General features: G+C 41.2%; 2 protein-coding genes across 2 annotated transcripts in view; both read left to right on the top strand.

The window, feature by feature from the left end:
* The window catches only part of atp9a (ATPase phospholipid transporting 9A), a gene marked incomplete at its 5' end in the record, with an annotated part of 28,621 nt that extends 10,292 nt beyond the window's left edge, over positions 1-18,329 (top strand). The window contains 21 exons of the mRNA XM_025059141.1: positions 363-443; positions 1,254-1,329; positions 1,535-1,611; positions 1,852-2,012; positions 2,103-2,245; positions 3,092-3,204; positions 4,089-4,298; positions 6,695-6,856; positions 7,226-7,318; positions 7,448-7,531; positions 9,220-9,390; positions 9,854-9,952; positions 11,110-11,199; positions 11,445-11,589; positions 12,934-12,998; positions 13,921-14,076; positions 15,606-15,670; positions 15,879-15,987; positions 16,083-16,140; positions 16,484-16,687; positions 18,033-18,329. Coding sequence (XP_024914909.1) covers positions 363-443; positions 1,254-1,329; positions 1,535-1,611; positions 1,852-2,012; positions 2,103-2,245; positions 3,092-3,204; positions 4,089-4,298; positions 6,695-6,856; positions 7,226-7,318; positions 7,448-7,531; positions 9,220-9,390; positions 9,854-9,952; positions 11,110-11,199; positions 11,445-11,589; positions 12,934-12,998; positions 13,921-14,076; positions 15,606-15,670; positions 15,879-15,987; positions 16,083-16,140; positions 16,484-16,687; positions 18,033-18,169 — 2,499 coding nt within the window. The remainder of the gene's footprint in view (positions 1-362; positions 444-1,253; positions 1,330-1,534; positions 1,612-1,851; positions 2,013-2,102; positions 2,246-3,091; positions 3,205-4,088; positions 4,299-6,694; positions 6,857-7,225; positions 7,319-7,447; positions 7,532-9,219; positions 9,391-9,853; positions 9,953-11,109; positions 11,200-11,444; positions 11,590-12,933; positions 12,999-13,920; positions 14,077-15,605; positions 15,671-15,878; positions 15,988-16,082; positions 16,141-16,483; positions 16,688-18,032) is intronic.
* Positions 18,330-21,201: 2,872 nt separating this feature from the next.
* Positions 21,202-23,414, top strand: part of nfatc2a (nuclear factor of activated T cells 2a) — a 29,531-nt gene continuing 27,318 nt past the window's right edge. The window contains exons 1-2 of the mRNA XM_008319043.3: positions 21,202-21,554; positions 22,201-22,470. The gene's annotated coding sequence lies outside the window, so the exon portion shown is untranslated. The remainder of the gene's footprint in view (positions 21,555-22,200; positions 22,471-23,414) is intronic.

Consider the following 23,414-nt stretch of genomic DNA (forward strand, 5'->3'; position numbering starts at 1 on the left):
AATAATATGTTTCACTTGTTTCCCTAACATTTCCAACTGTGTTTATTTTCACTAATTGACTGAAAGTTTTTACCTGCTCTTGTTTAACAGCAAACATCATGTGCCTGGGGATTTTTTTCGGCACATATAAATGTAGTAGCGGCAATATTTGTCAACCAAGTGGAGACATATTTATTCTTTGAATGTCTCTGGGCAGTTATAGCCTGGAACCCTGTTTGTACTTTGTACAAATTCCTGAAACAAACACACCTGTTTATGATTATTTTATGTTTCAAAAAAACATTTTTTATTATAAATACATAATTTGTTAAATTTTTGCTTACAAATGTTAACATTAATATATTGTGTTCTGCGTCTCTCAGGATCTGCTCCAAATCAGATCGTACGTGTACGCAGAAGAGCCAAATATTGATATCCACAACTTCATCGGAACTTTTACCAGGGTGAGTGTTTATTTATTATTGTTATGCTCTGTTTATAAAAGCTCTAGTTAAAGTCAGTTTAATAACGTAAAGATCAAGAGACCGCAGCCACAACAACTGTTTGATGGTTAATTCATTTAGTAAAAAGGAAACACTATTTATTTCATATTCAGCTCAAATAACTTGAAAAATGTCATGTTAGAAAATTCAATTTCTCAAGAATATACATTACTTTTAGTGTTGAGCATTTTTCCAGAATATTCTGGAAAAACACGACATTTACTAAAACATTTTCCGGTAACGCAAATGCAGCTTCCTAACTGCTGCATTTTCCGGTAACGCAAATGCAGCTTCATAACTGCTGAAAAACAACAACAACAACAAAAAACAGGTTTTCTGTTGTACAATGGCGTTAAACTCTTGACAGACAGCAAAGTGCTGCCACCTGCTGACCAATGTAAGGAATAAATGTTCCGTTAATGCTACTCTGAAAGAGAAACGTGGTTTAACAGATATTTGATGATTCCAAGATGGAGTAAAGTTATAAACTAATACTGCCATTACTACTACTACAACTAGTACTACTACTAATAATAATACTTTGTATACTAATAGTTCATGTCAGATACACAGTAAAGTTGTCCTTCCTGATGTGACATCTAGTATTCATTTTGTTATAATTCTGTTTTCCCTGCTGGGAATTGAATCTTTCCTGATCTAAAGTAATCCTGCAGTAATCTGAATACTACATTTTTATGTCCAGCTCAGAGATAACAGAGTACTTTTTGTGTACCCTCCTCTTATGTTGTATATTTCCATGTCCTCTTCCAGGAGGATGGAGACCCCCCAGTCAACGAGAGCCTCAGCATTGAGAACACTCTGTGGGCCAGCACCGTTATCGCCTCTGGTAAATATCTGTGCCGACAGAGTTTGTAACCAGGTGGTTCGCCCCACACTTTGGGCACCACTGCTGTAGCAGTAAAGATAATGGGTTTTTTTAAACGTTCAAATCTGTGTCCTCTTTTGTTGACATCGCAGATGAAGAGATTATTTGACATCATTCTTTTTACTGATAATGAACTTGAAGCATTTGTTTCTCTCTGTCCGGTCAGGCACAGTGGTGGGGGTGGTGATTTACACAGGAAAGGAGCTGCGCAGTGTCATGAACACCTCCAACCCTCGGCACAAGGTAAAAATGGTGACGTTGCGTCACTTCTCCTGCCCGCAGATGTGATGATGACGCAGACTTTAACATTTACGGTTAACAGTTAAAAAAAGAGGTTTAACTAAATGTCAAAACTATGTTTATGTTTTTATTGTATTTAGTGTACAGAGGTCTCTATGAACATAATTTGTCTCAATTATATATTCTTTACTAATATATTGCACATATACACTGTTCTAATATTTCCCTCTGTTCCTTTCACAGGTTGGTCTGTTCGACCTGGAGGTGAACTGTTTGACTAAGATCTTGTTCGGAGCCCTGGTGGTGGTGTCACTGGTCATGGTAGCCCTACAGCACTTCGCTGGCCGCTGGTACCTCCAGATCTTTCGCTTCCTGTTGCTCTTCTCTCACATTGTTCCCATCAGGTAGGAATACATTTGAGGGTGTTTTTTAGTGTCGCTGCACGTACAATAAGAGCGCTTATTTCATGTTTGATTTTTTTTTTTTTTTTACAGTCTGCGTGTGAATCTGGACATGGGAAAGATGGTTTTCAGCTGGATGATCAAGAAAGACTCCAAGATCCCCGGGACAGTGGTGCGGGCGAGTACGATACCAGAGCAGCTGGGGCGCATCTCCTACCTGCTGACTGACAAAACAGGTGAGAACTTAGCAGAACTAAGGTATCAGTATCAGGCCCGATATATTGTTCAAATACTCAGTCCTGATCTAGTGACTATTAGCTAATCATTTTTATAAGCATGGAAATAGTGCTACATAGTGGAAGTGACACTGGGTAGTTGAGCAGTTGTTGTAAAAGCAGTTTTTGTCCTAACAGCAGGATTAAATATGCAGAGAGTCGCTGCGCCATCTACAGTATACTAAAACATTGGCTTTTACTCCATTGCATGTTTAAGGAAACCCAACCTAAAGAAGTATCTGTGACGGCACTCAGTATCTTTGAGTACACATATGACAATACTCCATATCAGGACAACTCTAGTATGAATATATGAGAGCCCCAGTAACTCTGGTCAACGTGTCGACGACTGGGGGATTGCCCTGTAGTTCGATTTTCCCCCCAGGGCCTGCTCCTTATTGGAGCCTTAAATCATAAAAAGCCTCAAGTCTTACCTTAATACACTGCTATAGTTCAACCACTGCACTCTCCTGTGACTTGACGTCCACCACGTCAGATTTACAGGCCTCATTCCTAATAAAATGATCAGCCATTTCCTCTTGGTTTAAGTAGAGGCACGGCTGAGAGGGGGAGACGGGAGGGGGAGTTAATGTATGTGTGAAGCCCCTGAGGTTTTGGAAATGCTTTTAAAGTGAGTGTGAGGTGTGTTCAGTGTCAAACTACAGGCTTCTGGATTGTGTAAATCCTTTTTCAGGCCCATTATGTGACATGTAAAGTGACCAATGTCCTGCAGGGTATAAAGTATTCAGGTAACTTACAGCCTGTCTTCAGAAATGTAATGAGAACATGTTATAAAATCTTTACCAGGAACTCTCACCCAAAATGAAATGGTCTTCCGGCGCCTCCATCTTGGAACTGTAGCTTATGGAATGGACTCGATGGATGAAGTACAGAGCCATGTGTTCAGCGCATACACACAGGTACAAATATATACTGTACACATTCACACAAAGCAGTTTGAAAACAAACAAAGACTGAATGATTGATCACTGGGAAAACAGTCAAACAAACAGCCAGAAACATTGTTTTAAGAAACACTTCAGTTTGTGATTATTGTTTGGTTCAATGCTTCCTGACCTTCCACCGCCCTCTTTGTCCCCCCTGACACCAGAGGTTAGCGAAGCAGGAAACAGGATTAGCCCACAAGCGAAGCACTGACCGGACTTCTTTAATGATGCTACCATTAACCCCCACACATACACACAGGTACAAATATATACTGTACACATTCACACAAAGCAGTTTGAAAACAAACAAAGACTGAATGATTGATCACTGGGAAAACAGTCAAACAAACAGCCAGAAACATTGTTTTAAGAAACACTTCAGTTTGTGATTATTGTTTGGTTCAATGCTTCCTGACCTTCCACCGCCCTCTTTGTCCCCCCTGACACCAGAGGTTAGCGAAGCAGGAAACAGGATTAGCCCACAAGCGAAGCACTGACCGGACTTCTTTAATGATGCTACCATTAACCCCCACAGCTTTCCAAAAATAGCCACAAAAAAAAGAAGAAAACTTCAAGCTTTATTTACACATCTGGTTATGTTTAAAGTGTCATGTTGCGGCAGCAATTAAAACAGACGTACAAATTCTCAGACGTTAACTCCACTTTAACAGTTGACTCATAAAATACCTCGTTGAGTATTGTGTTTGTACTTGTTTATTTTTCAGATTATCATAACTCGTCCAACTGAATTTGACAGTAAACATCAAAAATGTCTTGTCAGGACAGAGTTTCACTGACTATCAAACTCCTGTGCCTTCATCACTGTGGGTCACCGTGTCCTACCTAATTGTCCACAGCCCACCCATGACCTTCCAGCCTCCAGGGCTCCAGGAGCCACTAAGGTCCGAAAGACCATCAGCAGCAGAGTTCACGAGGCGGTGAAGGCCATCGCCCTGGTGCACAACGTGACGCCGGTGTACGAGGCCAACGGCGTGACAGACCAGGCCGAGGCGGAGCAGCATTATGAAGACGTATGCAGGGTCTACCAGGCCTCCAGTCCAGATGAGGTAGGAACACCAGAACATTTCAACATCGCTGCTTTCTTCTGGTTTAGAATGTTTGTTTTTTGATAGATCTCTCATTATCACGAGGTCGGACAGACGTCTGACAGGATCTAAACACAGAGCACTTTTCATTTCAATCTGCACTGTTCTATAGACTGATGTCCTTGATCAGTGTAAATACTTTGAACCACAGGAACCAGGCTGTGGATTTCAAACTCCATCAGGTTCCTGTGTTGTAAATACGGATTTCCTTCATGTGCCAAACCAGCCTGTTGCACATACCGACCATTTGAACTTCCCTTTTTGGTGTCATTTCAAAATTGTCTTTCTCTGTAAGTAGAACGTGTCTTCACATTGGACTTAATATTGATCTGCTTTTTGTATTTGAGAAGTACTGACACAATGTCAGTGACTGTTGCGTACATGGTTCCTACCACAGGCAACATTCAGTTTTCTGCCTCATTTAAATTGTTTTACAGTTAAAAAAGTTCAAGTAGATCAAAGAAAGATTATGATTTTACTTCATCACTGTCTGCGGTCAGTGACAGTGAAAATGTGGTTTTGGATTAAATATCTGTGCCCTTGGTGGAAACCTCAGATAAACGTGACTACTGTTAGAAACCACTGAGCAAATGTCACTAAAATATAAAAAAAAAATCCGGACCAACTTGTTGTTGACTCGGTCTGTCAGGCTCTCTGGGCCACAACCTATTTCAGAAGAACTAAAATACAATGACATTTCAGACTATTTGCTGCATTAATGAAACGAGGGACTTTGTTAGATTAGGTGAAGTCCCTTGGATTCACACAAGTACAAGAAGGGACCCCATGTACCATCTGTAGAACCTGCACCATTGTTTTAGAATCACTGGGATAGCCGATCTGCATATGAGCACTAAAAAATATCACAGAAGCATGGCTGTTGTTTAGGCGCAGTTTGTTTGTGCTCGACCGACCGTCCTGCAGTCCAGGTCTGTGACTGGATAAAAAAAAAAAGTCTGACACAAGGAAAAATCAAACTTCAGCCATGATGGACTGTTGAACAGCTCAATGTCTTTTTCACAGAGAGAAAGCACAAAAAAATCCACTTGCACAATCATCTCAAGAGATTCTTTTCTTCAGTTCATAAATGATTTAAAAAGTGTCATTTAAATAGAACGGTGACCTGACCCACTGATTAACTCGACTTCTTTCCCAGCCGTGTTGCAGCTTCGTCAGTGAACTCTGTTCTTTGTCCTTTTTTCTCTCGATAAATTACTTTTCCAACATTTAAAAAGCAGCAACCTTTCGGTAAATTGGGCTTGTGTGTGACTCAAAAGAAGAAAAATCATCTCCTTTTATGAAAACCACAGTCAGCTGTGTGTTGGTTCTGAGTCAAGCGAAATGATTGTAGTATTATTCAGTGCAGTTGCGTATCCACTGCCACCAGAGCCCCAGTCATTATTCGTAGACGGTGACTAAGCACAATATTCACATTTCCCAACCTGGATGACAAAGATTACGGTAGCTGCACTGGCTCTGACGTTCATGTTCTCCCAGCGGGGCATCATTAGACTGCGTGGACGTGTATTTCCGAGATAAGTCCTTTTCATGAAGCGTGTGTCGTTTGTGGTTTTGGGGCAAAGCTAACGTGGCAGGCTCAGCTATTAGCTCAGTCAGAACATGAACGATGGGTCAGAAATGTGATCTGACTCCTGGACTTGTGGAGGTTGTTCCTTTCTCAGCACTGGAGAATGTTATAACATTCATTGCACTAATGGATGTCTGTTGCTTTTGACCTTCAAAATGGAGGAGAACTTATGAAAAATCCTTTGAGTTTAGAACTGGACGTCTTACCTTATCAGTCAATAGCTTTTAGTGCTGAAAATGCGAGAGTTATCGATCACGGCCAACAGGGGGTTTCTGCTGTGTACATGAAGCAGCGATGGCAGAATATAAACAGCTTAGGGTCTCACTAAACCCACTGGGTGGCGCTGCACTTATCAATAAAGAACACCCGTTTGTCCATAAGTTTAACACCTCATAAGATTTTAGTGCTGAACTCTATCTCTGCAGAAGTCGGCTTCGTTTTGGTCATAAAAACATTTTGTTTGACACAAGGCTAATTTGACTCTCTAAGTGTGGTAGTGATGGTCATTTATCCAGGTTAAAACTTATTAAAAATAAAGTACTTGCAAATGTATCTACTCACTGAGAATCATTCATTTCTGATTCTAAATAATTATTCACATTAATTGAACTTAAAGTTAAATTTACTCTCTAACCTTATGTTGCTGGAGATAATTAATTTTTACTTTTCAGCTTCTTGGTCAATAATGCTGTCATTGTTTAACGTTTTCTCTCAAATATTCAGAGATGATCCCATTACTATCCTTGTTGTTACATTGTGTTGCCGATAGGTGTCGCTGGTGCAGTGGACTGAGAGTGTTGGCCTTACACTCGTGGGAAGAGACCAGTCATCCATGCAACTACGGACCCCTACTGGCCAAATTCTGAACTTCACAATCCTTCAGATATTTCCCTTTACCTACGAGAGCAAGAGGATGGGCATCATAGTCCGAGTGAGTGCTGGAGCTGCAGTTACCACCGGTTATTACGGTTGTTATTTTATTGTTGTATCAGACTTTAACATAAAAAAAAACAACAACAAAACTAAAGTCATTTCCACTTTAAAAATACTTATTTATTAGGAGTTTCTGGCCTGATAATTATTTTTGCCTTTTGGTTGCAGGATGAGAAAAAAAAAACAGGGATTCCTCAAACTTTATTTAAAAAGCTAAAAAAAAGCTTTTGTGCATTTTTAGGTAATACATATCTGTAAAAAATATTTTACAAAGTTTTCAAAGAGTTTAATTGAGGTAAGGGGATGGGAGTGATAAACTGTGTAAACAAGAAAAACATTATGTTTGGGTTTTTTTGTTTTTTTATAGGATGAATCAACAGGGGAGATCACCTTCTACATGAAAGGTGCTGATGTGGTCATGGCGGGCATCGTCCAGTACAACGATTGGCTGGAGGAGGAGGTAGACGTCTGTCCTTCTTCTCACATCGCTCTACAGTCAATGGGATTTCACTGCTGTTATGAACAACTCGCAGACTTATCTTCAATGTCACCTACTGACTCCAGATGTTTGTTTGTTTTTTTCTCCTAGTGTGGAAACATGGCCAGAGAAGGTCTGAGGGTCCTGGTGGTCTCTAAGAAGTCACTGACGGAGGAGCAATATCTGGATTTTGAGGTAAGTGGCCTGGAGAGTCTGAACTCACTGATCTGAGACCTGTGAGCGACCCTGGCTCGTTTCTATGGTACAATAATAAAGGGTGGTCTTGTGTGAGTCTGGGGGGGCGTTGTTATGCCTCACTTTTTCTTTTTCATTTCATTATAGAACATAAACCTCTGAAATCTGATGAATCTGTTTCACATCAAACTGACTCATGTCCATGTTTGGTATTTTCAAATGTCAGAAGTGTCCTCTGGGGTAATTAGACTGACCTCTGACCCCCCGCCCCACCCGCCCTTCACCCTCAACTTCTTGTCCATACACCCAACCCAGCACACACCCACCCACACACCATTCCCACTCATTGTTCAGGGAAGGCAGGGCCACCTCCCCTGCAGTCTTCATCCCCAGGCCCCGTACTGAAGTGCATTATTGTGAGAGCGGAGTGGGTGGGCAGCAGTGAGTCACCAGCTGAGTCACACACACATAGTTTTTCTTCCTGTATGAGTCATGCGCAGATTATTTTTGCTTTATCTTATTTAAAAAATTGCCCCGCAGCTGGGACGCGACGAGCAGTGAGCTGATGATGGAGGTGTGTTTGTGTCTCTTTTAACCATGGTGACCCTCCGAGGAAAACATGTCTGTTTTTTTTTTTTAAGTCTTATTTTTAACCTTCTGCTCAAACTCTGATGCTGGAAGTTGTAGTGTATGTTTTATATCCTCCTCCTTCTCCTCCACACCTCTCTGTAGGTCTGGTTAGGATTGGTTTGGTTATGGTCAGGTGTGAGGTGTTTACTCTACATTACTTCTCAAATAGTGGGGCGGGCACGGTGAGGTGAGGTGAGGTGAGGTGCCAGGGGGTGCATGAGGGGCTTCCAATGGAATATGTCACGCTGGACATCAGTGTCACCACTGCTGTAATGCTTGAATGATAACAAGCCTCCAGTCACTAGGTGGCAGCAACTCATACAGTGGTTTGTACAGATAAAAAATAAACATGTTAACGGTTCTCAATGGTATTTCAATTCGCAGGGTTGTGGGTTGGGGGGGTGTGAAAAAACATGGGCGCCCGCGGGGGGGGGGGGGGGGGACATGACAGAAAATAATTGAGACTGCTCTACAGTCAGAGTTTAAAGACAGTCGTGAAAATGTTGTGACTTAAGAATCATTTTTCAAATCTTTTTCTTCTTCTTCTTCTTGTTTCGGCTCTTCCCTTCAAGGGTTACCACAGCAAATCACCTGCCTCCATCTCACCCCTCTCTTTTGTCTCTTCTGCTTTAACACCAACCATCTCCATGTCCTCTTTCATGAGCTCTTTCCAGCTCAGCCTTTTGTCTACTGGACAGATCCACTGTTTCTTAACCGTACATCACAGCAGGTCTCACTGCTGTATTTTCCTTTCATCATCACTAAAAAAATGCTTTTACAAATCTGCTAACCACCTTCTGTCTTTACATAATCATATGTTCTTACAGGCTCAATGATCTGGTATCCATAGTGAAGCAACGAGACATAATGTCGTTTTTTGGCGTCGCCAGTTTTTTTTTAAGCAGATTATTTGGTTTGCAGAAGGCAGTGCAATTAATCGAATTTACTTCCTGTGTCGTTCCTCTTCCACGACTCTTACCTGTGTAGATATTTCCATCTTCTGCTTTTTTCATAATCATTTCATCTTCCTCCACTGTAAATTCCTCCCACTCCCCCAGGCGCGGTACGTCCAGGCCAAGCTGAGTGTCCACGACCGCTCTCTGAAGGTGGCCACTGTGATTGAGAGTCTGGAGATGGAGATGGAACTGCTGTGTCTGACTGGTGTGGAAGACCAGCTCCAGGCTGATGTCAGGCCCACCCTGGAGATACTGCGCAATGCAGGCATTAAGGTCTGTAGAGCAACAACAGATGGGCCCGGAGCTCACAGGAGCCACAAATAAAAAAACAAAAACAAAAACAAAAAAAAACATAGAAACGGCATTAGCAACGAAAATGAATAAAAATATTTCAGTTTCAATTTATTTATTTAGAGTGACTTTGCAGATGAAATACAAAATTCCTACATCTGTGGTGTCTTGCTGTGCAAGTAGATTTGGCCGTTTTTAGTGGAATTTCCACCTCTGTGTAGTATTGATGAATGAGATGCAGAGTAAAAAATTAAACAGTTTCAGGACTGTCGTAGCTAACATTAGCTCTGGTGTCTGTACCAGGACTGTCATAGCTAACATTAGCTCTGGTGTCAGTACCAGGACTGTCGTAGCTAACATTAACTGTGTTGTATGTACCAGCAGTGTTGTAGCCAATCAAGTAGAGTTTGTATGCATTGTTGTTATAGCTGGTTTGTCTGTGCAGGTGTGGATGCTGACAGGTGACAAGCTGGAAACGGCCACGTGCACAGCGAAGAACGCTCATCTGATCACCAGAAACCAGGACATCCATATCTTTAGACCTGTGAGTGGAAAACATATCTGTTGTTTCTGTAGCATTTTTAGTTTTTTTGTACCAGTTTACTGTAGCATTGACAGTGGCAACCCTTGGGCCACGCATCCTGTCTGTACCCAAGGCCTATTTGTTTGTGGTCACTCAGCTCCACACAACTACACATGCAGCCCCAGTCAGCAGCATCCACAGCTGAATAAATCACCTCCCACCAGTGAAAGCATCCAGGCCTCTGTCAGAGGGAACAAACAGGCCGTCGCTTGGCCAGAGCGGAGAAACCAGCTGAAACACTCCCACAGGGAACATGCAGCGGGCTCACTTCCTAATTTGTTTTTCAGCTTTCAGGCTGTGTTATTGCTTTGATAGTCCCCTCTGCCTTCCTCTCTGGAACCGTGCCAGAGCCGAGGGAGCGAGTGCCGTATAGGAAGGTTGCAACTTGCGCACAACTGTGGTTACTGGAAGGGAATAACAATGGCTGGCAGTGCTTGAAAACCTCAGTCCCTGAAGACATGAGGGAGTGCTGACTAGGCCTGCAACACATACATCTGGATTGGTTTCCTGATCGCCACCAATGGCCTGAAATGGATTGACGTATGAATAGTCAGCAGCTGAAGGATATTCATACCAGAGCATAACTCCCGTTGACAGATTTACACCAGGGGTTGAAAGTGTTACATATTTGAAGACATTTTCTAAATCTAGATTTGAACTTAGTTTCCTTTTTTTTTCACTTTTCCTCTTTTGTTTCAGACAGCAGCTCCACTTGATCACGAGACACTACATTTAATGTTCTGTATTTAGAATGGGAAACGTAAAAAGGCTTTTAATCTTTATTTATTAAAATATCAAAGCCTTTTCTCTACTTTTTTCATTTCATTTTAAATCAGTGTTCCTCAACCTGTGGTTCCTGAGCCACACGTTGCTCACTAGCCTCTTTGGACCAAAATAACTTTGAGAGTCTCATAGAAGGGCAGCAGACAAGAATGGGCCTTATATTCTTTTTCACAATGAATTATGTTATGTGACCACTGTCATCACTGTTTCTTCACCTTTGAGTTTTGACATGTGTGTCTTGGTATGTGACCACTGTCATCACTGTTTCTTTACCTTTGAGTTTTGACATGTGTGTCGTGGTGAATGTGTTCTGTTTTTTCTTCCCGTTATCGTAGGTGACGACGCGAGGCGAGGCTCACCTGGAGCTCAACGCCTTCAGGAGAAAACACGACTGTGCTCTGGTGATATCTGGGGACTCGCTGGAGGTAAAGTCTTGTCAGGGTATTTGGGTTCCCTCTCTCACTTTCCAACCACTGACTCCACTCTCCATATAAAAGTCAGACGCTGTGTCTGTGTGGTGTCTGATAAATGCTGTTAGTGGAGAATCTGTGGAAGTGGTATCTGTGGTTACTCATTCTCTAAACAGCAGCTGGGGACCAACTGTAGATTAAGCTGAGATTAGTCATAGATTGTGCCCTAATTTACACACTTTTTCTCTCTTTTTTTGCAGGTTTGTCTGAAGTACTATGAGTATGAATTTATGGAACTTGCCTGTCAGTGTCCCGCTGTGGTCTGTTGCCGCTGCACCCCCACTCAGAAAGCACAAATAGTTCGGCTGCTGCAAGAGCGCACAGGCAAACTCACCTGTGCTGTGGGTGAGTAAAAAAAAAAAAAAAAATCAACTGTCAAAACGGTTCTGCTGATTTAGGGCTGAGACTTCAACTTTATCTCGTTTATTAAAAGAATTACAGACACAGTAATGCAATAGAATTTATGTTAGCTGCACACACCCTGATACACACACAGCCCAGTAGGTGGCAGTAATGCTTCTAATGTCCATTTGCCAGTTACAAAGATGGTTCACAGGATGTTAGGAGTGATTGTTTTTCCTGTACTACATACAGTGTATATCACATATACTACTAGAACGATATACTCCATAATTACTTTAATGATTGCAATTATATTTTTATCACTTCCTACTCCTACTTTTTTTAGGAACGGTGAGTTCATTGACTCAAAATTGAACTTATTGTTTTGTCAACGTTGTGTTTAACCATCTGACATTTTAATGCATCCATTGTTTGTCATTGTCATTTTTGATCATATAAGTTTGTGACACAGGAAACCTACCAGGAGGGACGCCAATGGTTAGAAGTTATGCGTCCTTTATAATCCAGTGTCATCATCCTGGACAAACAGAGCCATAAACTTGATCCCTCCTTCAGGTTTAGGTCATTTTAAATTGTTTTGGAAGAGGTCAGCTGAGAAGGCAGCGTTAACTGATTCCTGAGGACTGTTTTTTGTTCATGCACGCCCAGGAATTTGGCAGATGCGTGCGCTAACCATCACCAAATGTGGTTTTTTTGATTGGACCTGAGGACGCATTTGTGACGCATTTGGAGAGTTCAGACCTGTACTTAGAACTGTCCACATGATTGGATTACTCCGGACGGATGTTAATACTCATTTTGGAAGAAGGCTGTGATGTAATCGTCATGGCGGCGATCCAACGTTGAGCAATTATAAAATACTACAGAAAGACAAAAACAAAACAAACCATCAGTAGAAATCAGCAATTTCAACCCACAACAGTTTAATACAGCTGTGCTGTGGAGCAACGAAGGGAGGTGACGACACGGGTTGGACGTTAAATTCAAAGACCTGTACTGTGTTATGGCAGTGGATCCCAAACTGGGGGGCAAGACCCACCCTAGGAGGCATGGAGCTGTTGCGGAGGGACAATGTCAGACAAGAAATATTGTTTACTAAATGTGAAAGGCAAAAATGGGTTTAATATACTTTTTAAAAAAGGATCTAAAAATTTCTACTGGCTGTCATTTCTCACCTTTGTTCGGTCATATTAAAACACATTTGTCTCCCTGCTGCAGCGTTAATCTCTCAATCAGACCAAATCGAGGGAGTGTCTCACCAACACTGGCACGTTGCACTGTTAAGTCACTGATGTGAACATTGACACTACCATTGTTTTCTCTTAGGGGACGGAGGAAACGATGTCAGCATGATCCAGGAAGCCGACTGTGGCGTGGGAGTGGAGGGAAAAGTAAGTCCATCTCCTCGTCTCACACTGATGTTCCTTTCTCACAGATTTTCACTCTGCTTTTCCTGTCGAGATCTTTCTCCCGTCCAGAGACGTGTAGGGGGACGTGTACACAGATGATTCCTCTTTATGAGAGTCTGTTGTTCTGAGTAAAGGATGTAAAGACCACAGGATGGGTTTTGTGCTCGAATTAAAAGTCAGAGTTACTTATCAGCACGCTGCTTTGAGTACTCCCACCCTGCTGTCCATGTCTGGGTCACTTCATGGAGTTAGATTTACGTCACGTCAGCTAAGAGTGTGGAGCCTGTGATTGGTCCACAAACTGGGAGAGTTGACCGCATGGATGTCAGTTGTTGTGGTATTAGTCAAGTCAAGAAGAACCATCATTTTCTGAAAGGAAAAAGCAGAAGTTTTTAAAAATTTAATCGAATATATGGATTTTATTTTTTAGACAAAACATCTGGGTCGAGGACTTGAAGGCAGGGTTGTGAAGGTGAAGGTCAGGATGAGGGAAGATTCCCCCACCTGTGTGAGGTCGAGGGGTGGAGCCAAAACCCATATTTAATTAAATTAATCCAGCTCAAGGTTGGCTGAAAAAAATATTTCATGTTGTTTTAAAATGACTTCTCTTCCTCTTCATTCACTTTTAAAAGGAGGGGTACAGTAAATACATTTTGTTTTGTCAGTGCCATGTGTCCTTCCACTGACATGTCAGTAAGTCAGTCTGTAATCACTTCAACTGACCCATAAAAAGACAGTGTATTTTCATATTATTATCATTATCTTTAAGTACCGGTGTTGGTGTTCTAAGTTTTCACCTTAACTTTAACCAGTCAAACGTTGTACCCTGTACTCAGTCCCTGTTGAGTCACAGTCGGCACAGTCACAGGCGTTGACTCTTCTCTCTAAAATGTGTTCCGTACAGGAGGGAAAGCAGGCGTCCTTGGCTGCTGACTTCTCAGTGACTCAGTTCAAACATCTGGGTCGTCTCCTCATGGTCCACGGTCGGAACAGTTACAAGAGGTCTGCGGCCCTCAGCCAGTTTGTCATCCACAGGAGCCTGTGCATCAGCACCATGCAGGTACAGTATAGATACAATATGGCAAGTCTTATTTTTTGCTTTGATGCAGGTACAGTATAGATACAATATGGTGTTATTTTTGCTTTAACCTTTAAGATGAGTTTAAGCAACGTCTTGTAAATCCAAGACCGATACACTCCTAGTAATGCACTGGTAACCAGTCATAAACCTGCGCTACACTGTGGATTGTTATACAGAGCTACGGAGGCTAAGTTAGCAAGCTAGCTGCTGAGAAGCTCGATCTTGAATTACATCTTTGTTTACTAAACTGTGAAGCTTTTTTGTGGCCTGGTAAATTACTGCCATCTACTGGGCTGGAGGTAACATGTCAGTGTTAGCGCTTGGTGCAATTAGGCGTATGGATTGTACATAAATATGGTGATTGGTTCAGTCAGTCTCTCTGTAAGAGGTTAGGCCATCCATCCATCCATCGACCCATCCATCCATTGACCCATCCATCAATCCATCCATCCATCCATCTATGTGTATTGTTTACAAGTAAGCTACACTGAAGTATACAACTACTTATTTTGAGGATGATGTGAGTCATAGTTTAAATCTAAGTTTTAAAAAAAACATGTTTTTTTTGGTTTTCCACAGTAAAACTCTGAGCCAAAATTATAGCCAAATATTTTACAATGTCTAAAAAAGCTTTTTTTGTTGCATGATATTCCACAACAAATCCAAATGTGAGGGGTAAATGCACGGTGTGAGGCCCAGAGGTTTTGGAGGTGGTCATGGTAGGACGGGGAGGATGACTCACATCAGTGGGTCGCAAGTGCCCTTTGCAGTACCCCACACATACACATAACCCTGTCCCCAGTCCAATGCTAGAGTCCCGGTCCACCTTCGGCCCCCGCGTTGGAAGGCCGGCCCCGTGACTCACTGCATCATGGACTTTAGGGGATGCCCTCCTCCGCACGTCTCAGATTAACGTCTCCCACAGCAGCCACAGCTGTGACCTGTCTGGGTTCTCAGCTGTCCCACGGTAGCTGAGTGGTTGACAACTCAATGCTGGCGTCCTCCGTGTGCTGAGGACACACGGCTCATGAGCTGTAGTCAGTGGAAGATTTTCTGAGTTTAATTAAACATGGGATTTAATTGAATGATTGATCAGAGAAAAAAGGAAGTCAGAAAGGAAGTCTTTAGTTTGTACAAGGCTATAAGACATTTTGTACTTATGAGAGTTAGTAAAAAAATGTTCGACAAAATATATATATATATCATTACAAAGTGTGTTTAATTTTAAATCATTACCACATGTTGAGCCACACATTTCAGGTGCGTCCAGCAGGTTTAACTATGTTTTCATCATCATATTTTTTTTTAAAAAACCAGAACACTGATGATTTAGTCTAAGATCATAGTAATTAAAGATTTTTATAGGTCATAATGTTGGGTAGGTGGAGAAATACTTATTTTATTTTTTTAAAAGTCACTTTTAAATGTTTTACAACTTTTGTGATTTACCCTGCTGTAATGCCGTGTCAGCTGACTAACATATGGCTGACAAATGTTCTCTCTTCCAGGCGGTGTTCTCCTCTGTGTTCTACTTTGCTTCAGTCCCTCTCTACCAGGGCTTTCTGATCATTGGGTAAAGAACAAACTCTGTTACTGATCAAGAGAACGTTCACTGTTTTTCTGTGGCATTTCCTTTGTGTGCAAGAGCGAGGGTTGTGCAGTTAGGGTGGGGGGGAGGGTGATTGATAGATCTGGAAATTAATCTTCACAAATAAATTGTGTGAAACTTGAACCTGCCCCCGTCCTCCACCACTGAGAGCTTTTGATTTGATTTGTTCCAGCTACTCCACCATCTACACCATGTTCCCTGTCTTCTCCCTGGTGTTGGACAAAGATGTCAAGTCTGAGGTCGCCATGTTGTATCCAGAGCTTTACAAAGATCTTTTAAAGGTAGGAGGAAAGAAATAGTTTTGTTTACCCCCTCCCTCTCTCCATCATAATAGTAAATGTTAACGTTTTATTTCCCTTCCTTTTGTTTTCAACAGGGTCGACCTTTATCTCTGAAGACGTTTCTAATATGGGTTCTGATAAGTATCTATCAAGGTAAGATGATCAGAAGTTAGAGTTGGGACTTTAACTATTAGGACTGGAAAAAGTTGCAGTAATAACAACAGTAACCACAATAATAATCAAAATAACTCTGATATAATCATAGCAATAATTTTATGAATAACACAATTTTAATTTGTAATCACAATCAAAGTGATGATAACAATAACAACAATAATAATAAAGTACTAACAGAAATAAGATAGTAATAATGATATTAATAACAATAATACAATTGTATTGGCAACAGTAACCGCTGGGTCCAGATGACATATAAAGAAATGACATTTTTTAAATGTTAGTTTTCTTTTGTGGAACCATGTTTTGTCGTCTGCAGGGAGCATCATCATGTACGGGGCTCTGCTGCTCTTTGAGTCAGAGTTCGTCCACGTTGTTGCCATTTCCTTCACCTCTCTGATCCTGACCGAGCTGCTGATGGTGGCCCTGACCATCCAGACCTGGCACTGGCTGATGATTGTGGGGGAGCTGCTGAGCTTGGCCTGTTACATCGCCTCCCTGGTGTTCCTGCACGATTTCATTGGTGAGTAAAAACAACACGTGTGTCTGACTCTGTCGCTCTCGTCTGGATGTTATTATTGATCTTCACACGACGTCGATGATGATGATGATTATTATTTAGCACTGACTGAGAAACTCCTTCCCTCAAAGGCAGCCTCTGGTGTATAATACTTTATGGTATGCTGGATATTTAGTGGTGAACAAGACTCCAGAGAACTGTAGTATCAGAGAGGAAATGCCAGCAGCCTTGTTAGTTTCCTGTAGGCTGCTGTGCCAGGGGTTTATCACAGAAAAGGTGTGTTCAGTACAATCCATCGCTCACACCAGCAACAGCGTTAGATGTGAACAGCTTTTCACTGGTTAAACATACAGTAAGGACTTCTACCAGAGGACAGAGAGTTTGTGTAACTCCACTGCACTCTCATTGTTCCCAGGCTGTTGAGGTTTTTCTTTTTTTATATATATATATATACACTTGCGTATTCTGAAAAATAAGACATTCTCTATTGTGCAATTTTGAGACTTGTGACATGCACAGTACTCTAACCAAAAAGCCCGGGCAGCCTTTATTTTCAGCTTTATGTGGGGCGTGGAGTTCCATTTCCAGCTCACCATCTCGCCCACTGACGATCATGACTGGCGTGCGGTGAAGCGCTGACACTTTTCCTCTCTCTTGAAGTCAGACGGGAATAGTTTTAAAGGCTATTCTTTTCTTGCGTGTGCAGTTCTGACATCGTCTGTGGGAGTTTGTGTGAAGGTGTTACAGTTACCTTCTTTTTTTTTTTTTTTTTTTTGCCTGTGCAGCCAGAGCTGTGTGAAAGCATCAGCATTTTATCCAGTATCTGTGAAGGTTTACAGTTAGTTGCTAGGAAAAGTCATGTTCAGTATGTAGTTTGTAATAAAAAAAAAAAACAGCTACAGATGATCAGTTCACTGCCAGGCTGTCAAAAATCCCAGTGCCTGGGTTTAAATCAGTTTTTCTAAAATAATATTTTGCGATTTCAGCTTCTTAAAAGTGAAAATGGTCTGATTTTTTTTTTTTTTTTTTGGTTTGGATGAGAGAAAAAAATCCTTGCAGGATGTCGTAATTTTGAGGTCTATGATAAACCAATAGTTTCCATATTTGTCAGCATTTAGTGAACCTGGAGTCTAGTCGACTCGTGGAAAAACTCATCATTTGATTAATCCACTATAAAAATAATCAATAGTTGCAGCATTGGTCACTGAAGTTCCAGAAATTGTTGTGAAGAACTGGACTGTAGTCCTGCAACTCCTGGTTTCAATGGTCTGATTGAAGTGTGTGTGTGTATGTGTGTGTGTGTGTGTTTCTCAATCCCCCCCCCCGTCTGCCTGTGTGTCCGTGTCAGATGTGTACTTCATCACCACGCTGTCGTTCCTGTGGAAGGTGACGGCCATCACGCTGGTGAGCTGTCTGCCTCTCTACATCCTCAAGTACCTGAGGAGACGCTTCTCACCGCCCAGCTACTCCAAGCTGACCACATAATCCCCCAGAGGAGCCTGGAGCCTGGAGCCTGGACCCGGTCTGTGTGGGACCACAGCAGAGTCAGCTTTACTGGGAATCAGAACATGGATTCAGCCCCTCCGTTTTCTTTGTAAAGATGGACAGAGACTTTGGTCAAAGACAAGTCGTTTACTTACAGGAAGGACAGAGACTTTGGTCAAAGACAAGTCATTTACTTACAGGAAAAAAGAAAAAAAAAGCTTCTGTTGACAAGCAAGTGTTCGTCCCTTAGTATGTGTGTGTGAGGCAAAACTAACAACTTATTTTCATTATTAACAAACTCTCAGTGCACGCCAGTGTTAATTTCGTCGACTAATACTTTTATATGACGAGAAAAACAACACGAAAGGAAATAATTGACAATACGGGGAAAAGGGAATTTGACATGAACGAAGTCCAATCAGAGTTAAATTCACCATGTAACCAGGCAGAAACAAATGAGGACGAGGACGAGAGCCAATCAGGGCTACGTTGACGGAAGTAAAACGTAGCAAACGTCTGTCAGGAAATAGAATAATCAGAAGAAAAGCCTGAAGCGGCTACGTTGACGGAAGTAAAACGTAGCGAACGTCTGTCAGGAATAATCAGAAGAAAAGCCTGAAGTGGGAATAATTTGGTCTATTTGTGACGCAGCGGGATCAAAACTCAATATTATATTTCTCAATATACATGTGTATATAAACATAAAACCTGACGTAATGGGGAATAATTTGGTCAATTTGTGACGCAGCGGGATCAAAACATGTCCAGTAAAAAAACAAAACACAGCTTTGTTTATTTGTATTTCTCAATATACATGTATATATAAACATAAAACCTGTCGTAACGCCGTAAATGCAGTTCCCTAATGCGTATTCATACTCTTTAGTTAAGAAAATGTTATAATACAAGTTTTATTTTATTTATTCCGAATGAATCAAAATTACATTTAGTGGGCAAAAATAAAAAGTTGCAACTCAAAAGCTTATGACTAAATTAAACTGCTTGTCAAAATTAACACTGGTGCACATGAAAAAAATATATAAAAGAAAAGTGAATATGATAAAGGGGACGATGCAAAAGTGAAAATTAAAGTGAAATTAAATTTAGGAAAAAAAAGAAATTCACCTGAGGGAAGAACTGGAAACGTTAGCAGTTTTCTTACTCAGTATTGTGAGCTGAAGAATAATTTCCCCTCATCTGTAGTTAGTCTTAAACGGCCAAGTCTGTTGTTATTATTAGACTCTGAAAGTGACACAGCGACTCACTCAGGGCCTGATTCACTTTCTCCTTAAACTCTGACTTCCAATTGAAGCTCAAGGATTAAAAAAAAAAAACAGGTTCACTGGCTAGACTTTTGCATTAAAACACACAATTCTGTGTGTTTGTTTATGCGTCACACCGATGCTACAGCCGTACGAGGCGGAGGCGGCGCGGCCGGTTATTTTGGAGTGACCTGCGGTGTCTGATGTTAAATCTGTCCTTGTGTCGTCGTACAGGCCCGCAGTTGTTTGTGTTTGTGGAAGGAGGTTAACACAGCCAGAAAGGAGTGCGCTGGTTATTTACGGGCCGGCCTCCCTCCAGGGCTCCCGGCGGCTGCACGGATTCTTGCGTCCACGCAGGAATGTGCAGCCCCTCATGTGGCCGGCCGGGCAGGCCCTGCGTCAACCAGGCTTCAGCGGTGCATGATGACTCGCAGCAGCAGTGACCTGAAGTCATCATTGAAAAAAAAAAAAAAAAAAAAACAACCCCTGTACAGTGTTGTCCCTCTACACAGTGGTGTAAATATGTCTGATAAGCAATTTAATGCATTATCAGGAAAAAAAACAACAACAATATCTTCATTTCGTTTTTACTAAAGTTGCCATTGGTGAAAAGACTTTAAATTATGTAACGGAACTTAATGTATTTCATGGACATAAAGACGCGGCTTATTCTCAGATACCAAAAATTTGCCAATGTGTGTGTGTATATGTACACATATGTATAATTGTATACCATACATACTTGCTAATATTCGATGCAGTTTAGAACTTAACGTTGCCGTGCCACGTCTTTATTTTCATGAACTTCAGTAATCACCTGACCACTTTAACTTTAACTTTATTCCAAATAAAGGTTGAATCTGGGAAAATCCGACAGGTAAGAATCATGGATGTAGGATGTGCCATAAGTTTCTCTAAACATGTCATTCCAAAAACAAAAGAAGCTCAGTAAAAGGTGGTTTGCACATTGTTTTTTAAAGACTGAATCCTAACTCTGCTAAAATGCTGAAATATTGCGGTTGCTTGTAAATAACCTTTTTTCTTTTTTAATTTATTTACCAATTTTATTTAATGTGTTGATGCACTTAAAGAAAAGGGAGAATTGTTGTGTGGATGAAATAATAAATCTCGTGTTATCTTTTACTGCAGCTGTGTTTGTTTTATGTTTGTATAAGAAGTGTCATGTAAAAAGAAATTGAAGCACTGTTTTTGGACCGGTGGGTTGCAGGTTTCAATTTTGGGGAGCCTTAACTGTAAAACATTTGCTCAAGAATTATAAAATGCCTTAAAATAAAAATGTGTCTTTTATTTTGACATCAGCACGAAGACATTGTTCATCCAGTAAATCATTTTTATTATCAATTAAGGTACTTTTCGGTCTTATTTGAATGTTTGTTTTTATTTTATTATCAGTCTAGTTGTTCTTTTATTCATCATCATCATCATCATCATCATCTATCACTTTATCTTTTTCAGGGTCACTGACGGAACTGGAGCCAATCACCAGGGGAGGGTGAGGTACTGTACAGCCTGGACAGTTGACCAGTCCATCACAGACACATCATTCAAACTCACCTTCACACCTGTTGTCATGGTCATGGTTTCCCAAACCTTTTCTCCAACACAGACCTTTTGTAGATAGAACCAATATTAACATTTAGCATTTCTGGTTAAATTATTAATTCCAGTAGATAGAACCAATATTAACATTTAGCTTTTCTGCTTCGTTCCTAAACACCACTCTGGTTCAGTGAATACGAAATTGATCAGTGTGTGTGTTATTGAAAGTCACCAAAGTTGAGCAGCTTATTGTAAATTCAGAAAACCTATATGACCCACTACAGCAAAATCTAAAATTCTAATGTGGCCCAGAGACTAAGTTTGGTTTGCAGTGAATTAGACTGTTTTATTTTGACTTTTCTCAAAGTCTCTCCACAAACTTCATATGTTTTTTGGACTGAGACCAACATCCAGAGGTCATGTGTGTGAACTGTTCTGTTTCTCTGACTTGTGCTTCACTCCACAGGCTTTTCTAAAGACCCATGTTACACAGGACATATCGTAGGTGTGGACAAGATGTTTGGCAGAGTCTGACCAGTGGAGGGAGTCCCTAATGCCTGAAGGTGCTCCTGTGTGTGTGTGTGTTCACTGTCTTCACACTCACGCAGGTTTTAACACAATCTCAGTCTCAGACATCGGCTATGGTGAAAAACAGACACCAGGAGTCGCTGCATTTAGCTTTAAATGAATCTTTAGCATGAAATATGAAAGGTAGCTAACATTGATCTCACACCAGTAGTTAAATATCCAGGTCATATTTAGTAGGTGGTGATGCAGAGACACAAGAGTGTTAGTTGTACAATAATATCAAATGTAAACTTGTATGTGCAGTATCTCAGTTCTGTATATACAACACTTTTAAGGTTACATCCAAAAGCGTTCCCTCCTGTTCCATTGCCTACATGCACAAGTTATGCCATTAAAAGAAACCACTTTCGTCGAGTCGTTCCAAGAAAATTGAAATTCCACTCCAAAATAAACAAAGCTGCCGCGTAACCTTCACATTTGTGGCCTTTCTCCTCCCGTTGCACTACAGCACCGCTGGTTCACAGCCAAATCCACCGTCCTGATGGAGATAGAAAACTTCTTTTTTACATTTCTCAATATTTTAAAGGTTGCAGTTGGCTGTTGCATAGGATATTCTGGCTAATTGTCACAAGGTCAGTGATTTTTATCTTTGGCACTTAAAGACAGGAATTTGTTTTCCAGCTTGGAAACATCTTACTCGCTGCTCCCAGTGGAAGAAGCAGAGGGAGAGAGGCTGCCATGAATATGCTACAGAACGCACCGCAAACTGTCTCAGGCTCTTGACTGGAGCAGTTCATCCAGATGGTGGCAGGGAACCATGTGGGATCCATGTCCAACCTTGAGGCCAAGGCCACGACCACATCAACAAGGCCTTTCCAGGAGTTCTTGGAAGAAACTCTTTCGCTTCAGCAGCACGTGTGATTGGCTAATCAACTCTACAGAGCATTAAAGGTACAGTGGGTGAAAAGGTTGGGTTCTTGTGATTGTAGAAAGCTGAATGATTGAGTCAGTCTGACTGAAACCTGACTTACATAGTAGCTTGAGTCAAAGAAGACTAAACCACTAGCCGCTAGCTAACAGCTTTACGCACTTGGACTCGGGTTAGCAGGTCCTAAGCAGTGAATACAGGACACTTGGACTCGGGTTAGCAGGTCCTAAGCGGTGAATACAGGACATATTCAAGTCTAACAATGTCACAAAGTGGACTAATAATTAATCTATATTAAAAATGAATACACTAAAATACAATTTAAATACAATTTTTTAAATTATTTTGTAAATATATTGTTGGTCTGGTCAGCTTGGCAATGATTAGCACGCTAAGCTATTTATTTTTTTACACCGTTTTTTGTTTTTTTTGTTACTCCTGAAGTAGTTTGACAGTGATGGACTTCACACTGAAACAACGCAAAGCACGAACACACACCCTCCTCTGGAGCCATATATAGCTCTGGGCCTGGAATGCTTTGATTTTTTTTTTTTCTCAACACCCAGATCTGTTTAAAAGACAGACTGCAGATGTGTCTCCCTGCCTCTCCCTGTGATCGCCAATAACATCAGTTAATGCCTCCAACAGCAACCAAACACCACGGCTGTTAGGATTAAATATGTTTCTAATCTGGTCCAAAGAGGGTTTTTTATTAATGTGACATTTTATCTGATCTGTTTTTGGCTTCCGTATAGTGATGGTGAACTGTTTTGTTTTTTTTAATATTCTGAAATGGAATTAAATAGGGGGTATTGTTTTTTGGGATTCCGTAGGGCTGAGCTGAATAAGGAAAAATCCATGAGGTAGTCCACCACTTTTCCACTGGACTCCAGGCACTTAACATTCTTTCTACAAACATTTGAGTATTGATCAGATTTGTATTACATAAAGGGGATGGGGGATGGGG

Source organism: Cynoglossus semilaevis, chromosome 10 (genome assembly GCF_000523025.1).
Source record: "Cynoglossus semilaevis isolate Cse_v1.0 chromosome 10, Cse_v1.0, whole genome shotgun sequence".
In the NCBI taxonomy this organism is placed as follows: Eukaryota; Metazoa; Chordata; class Actinopteri; order Pleuronectiformes; family Cynoglossidae; genus Cynoglossus; species Cynoglossus semilaevis.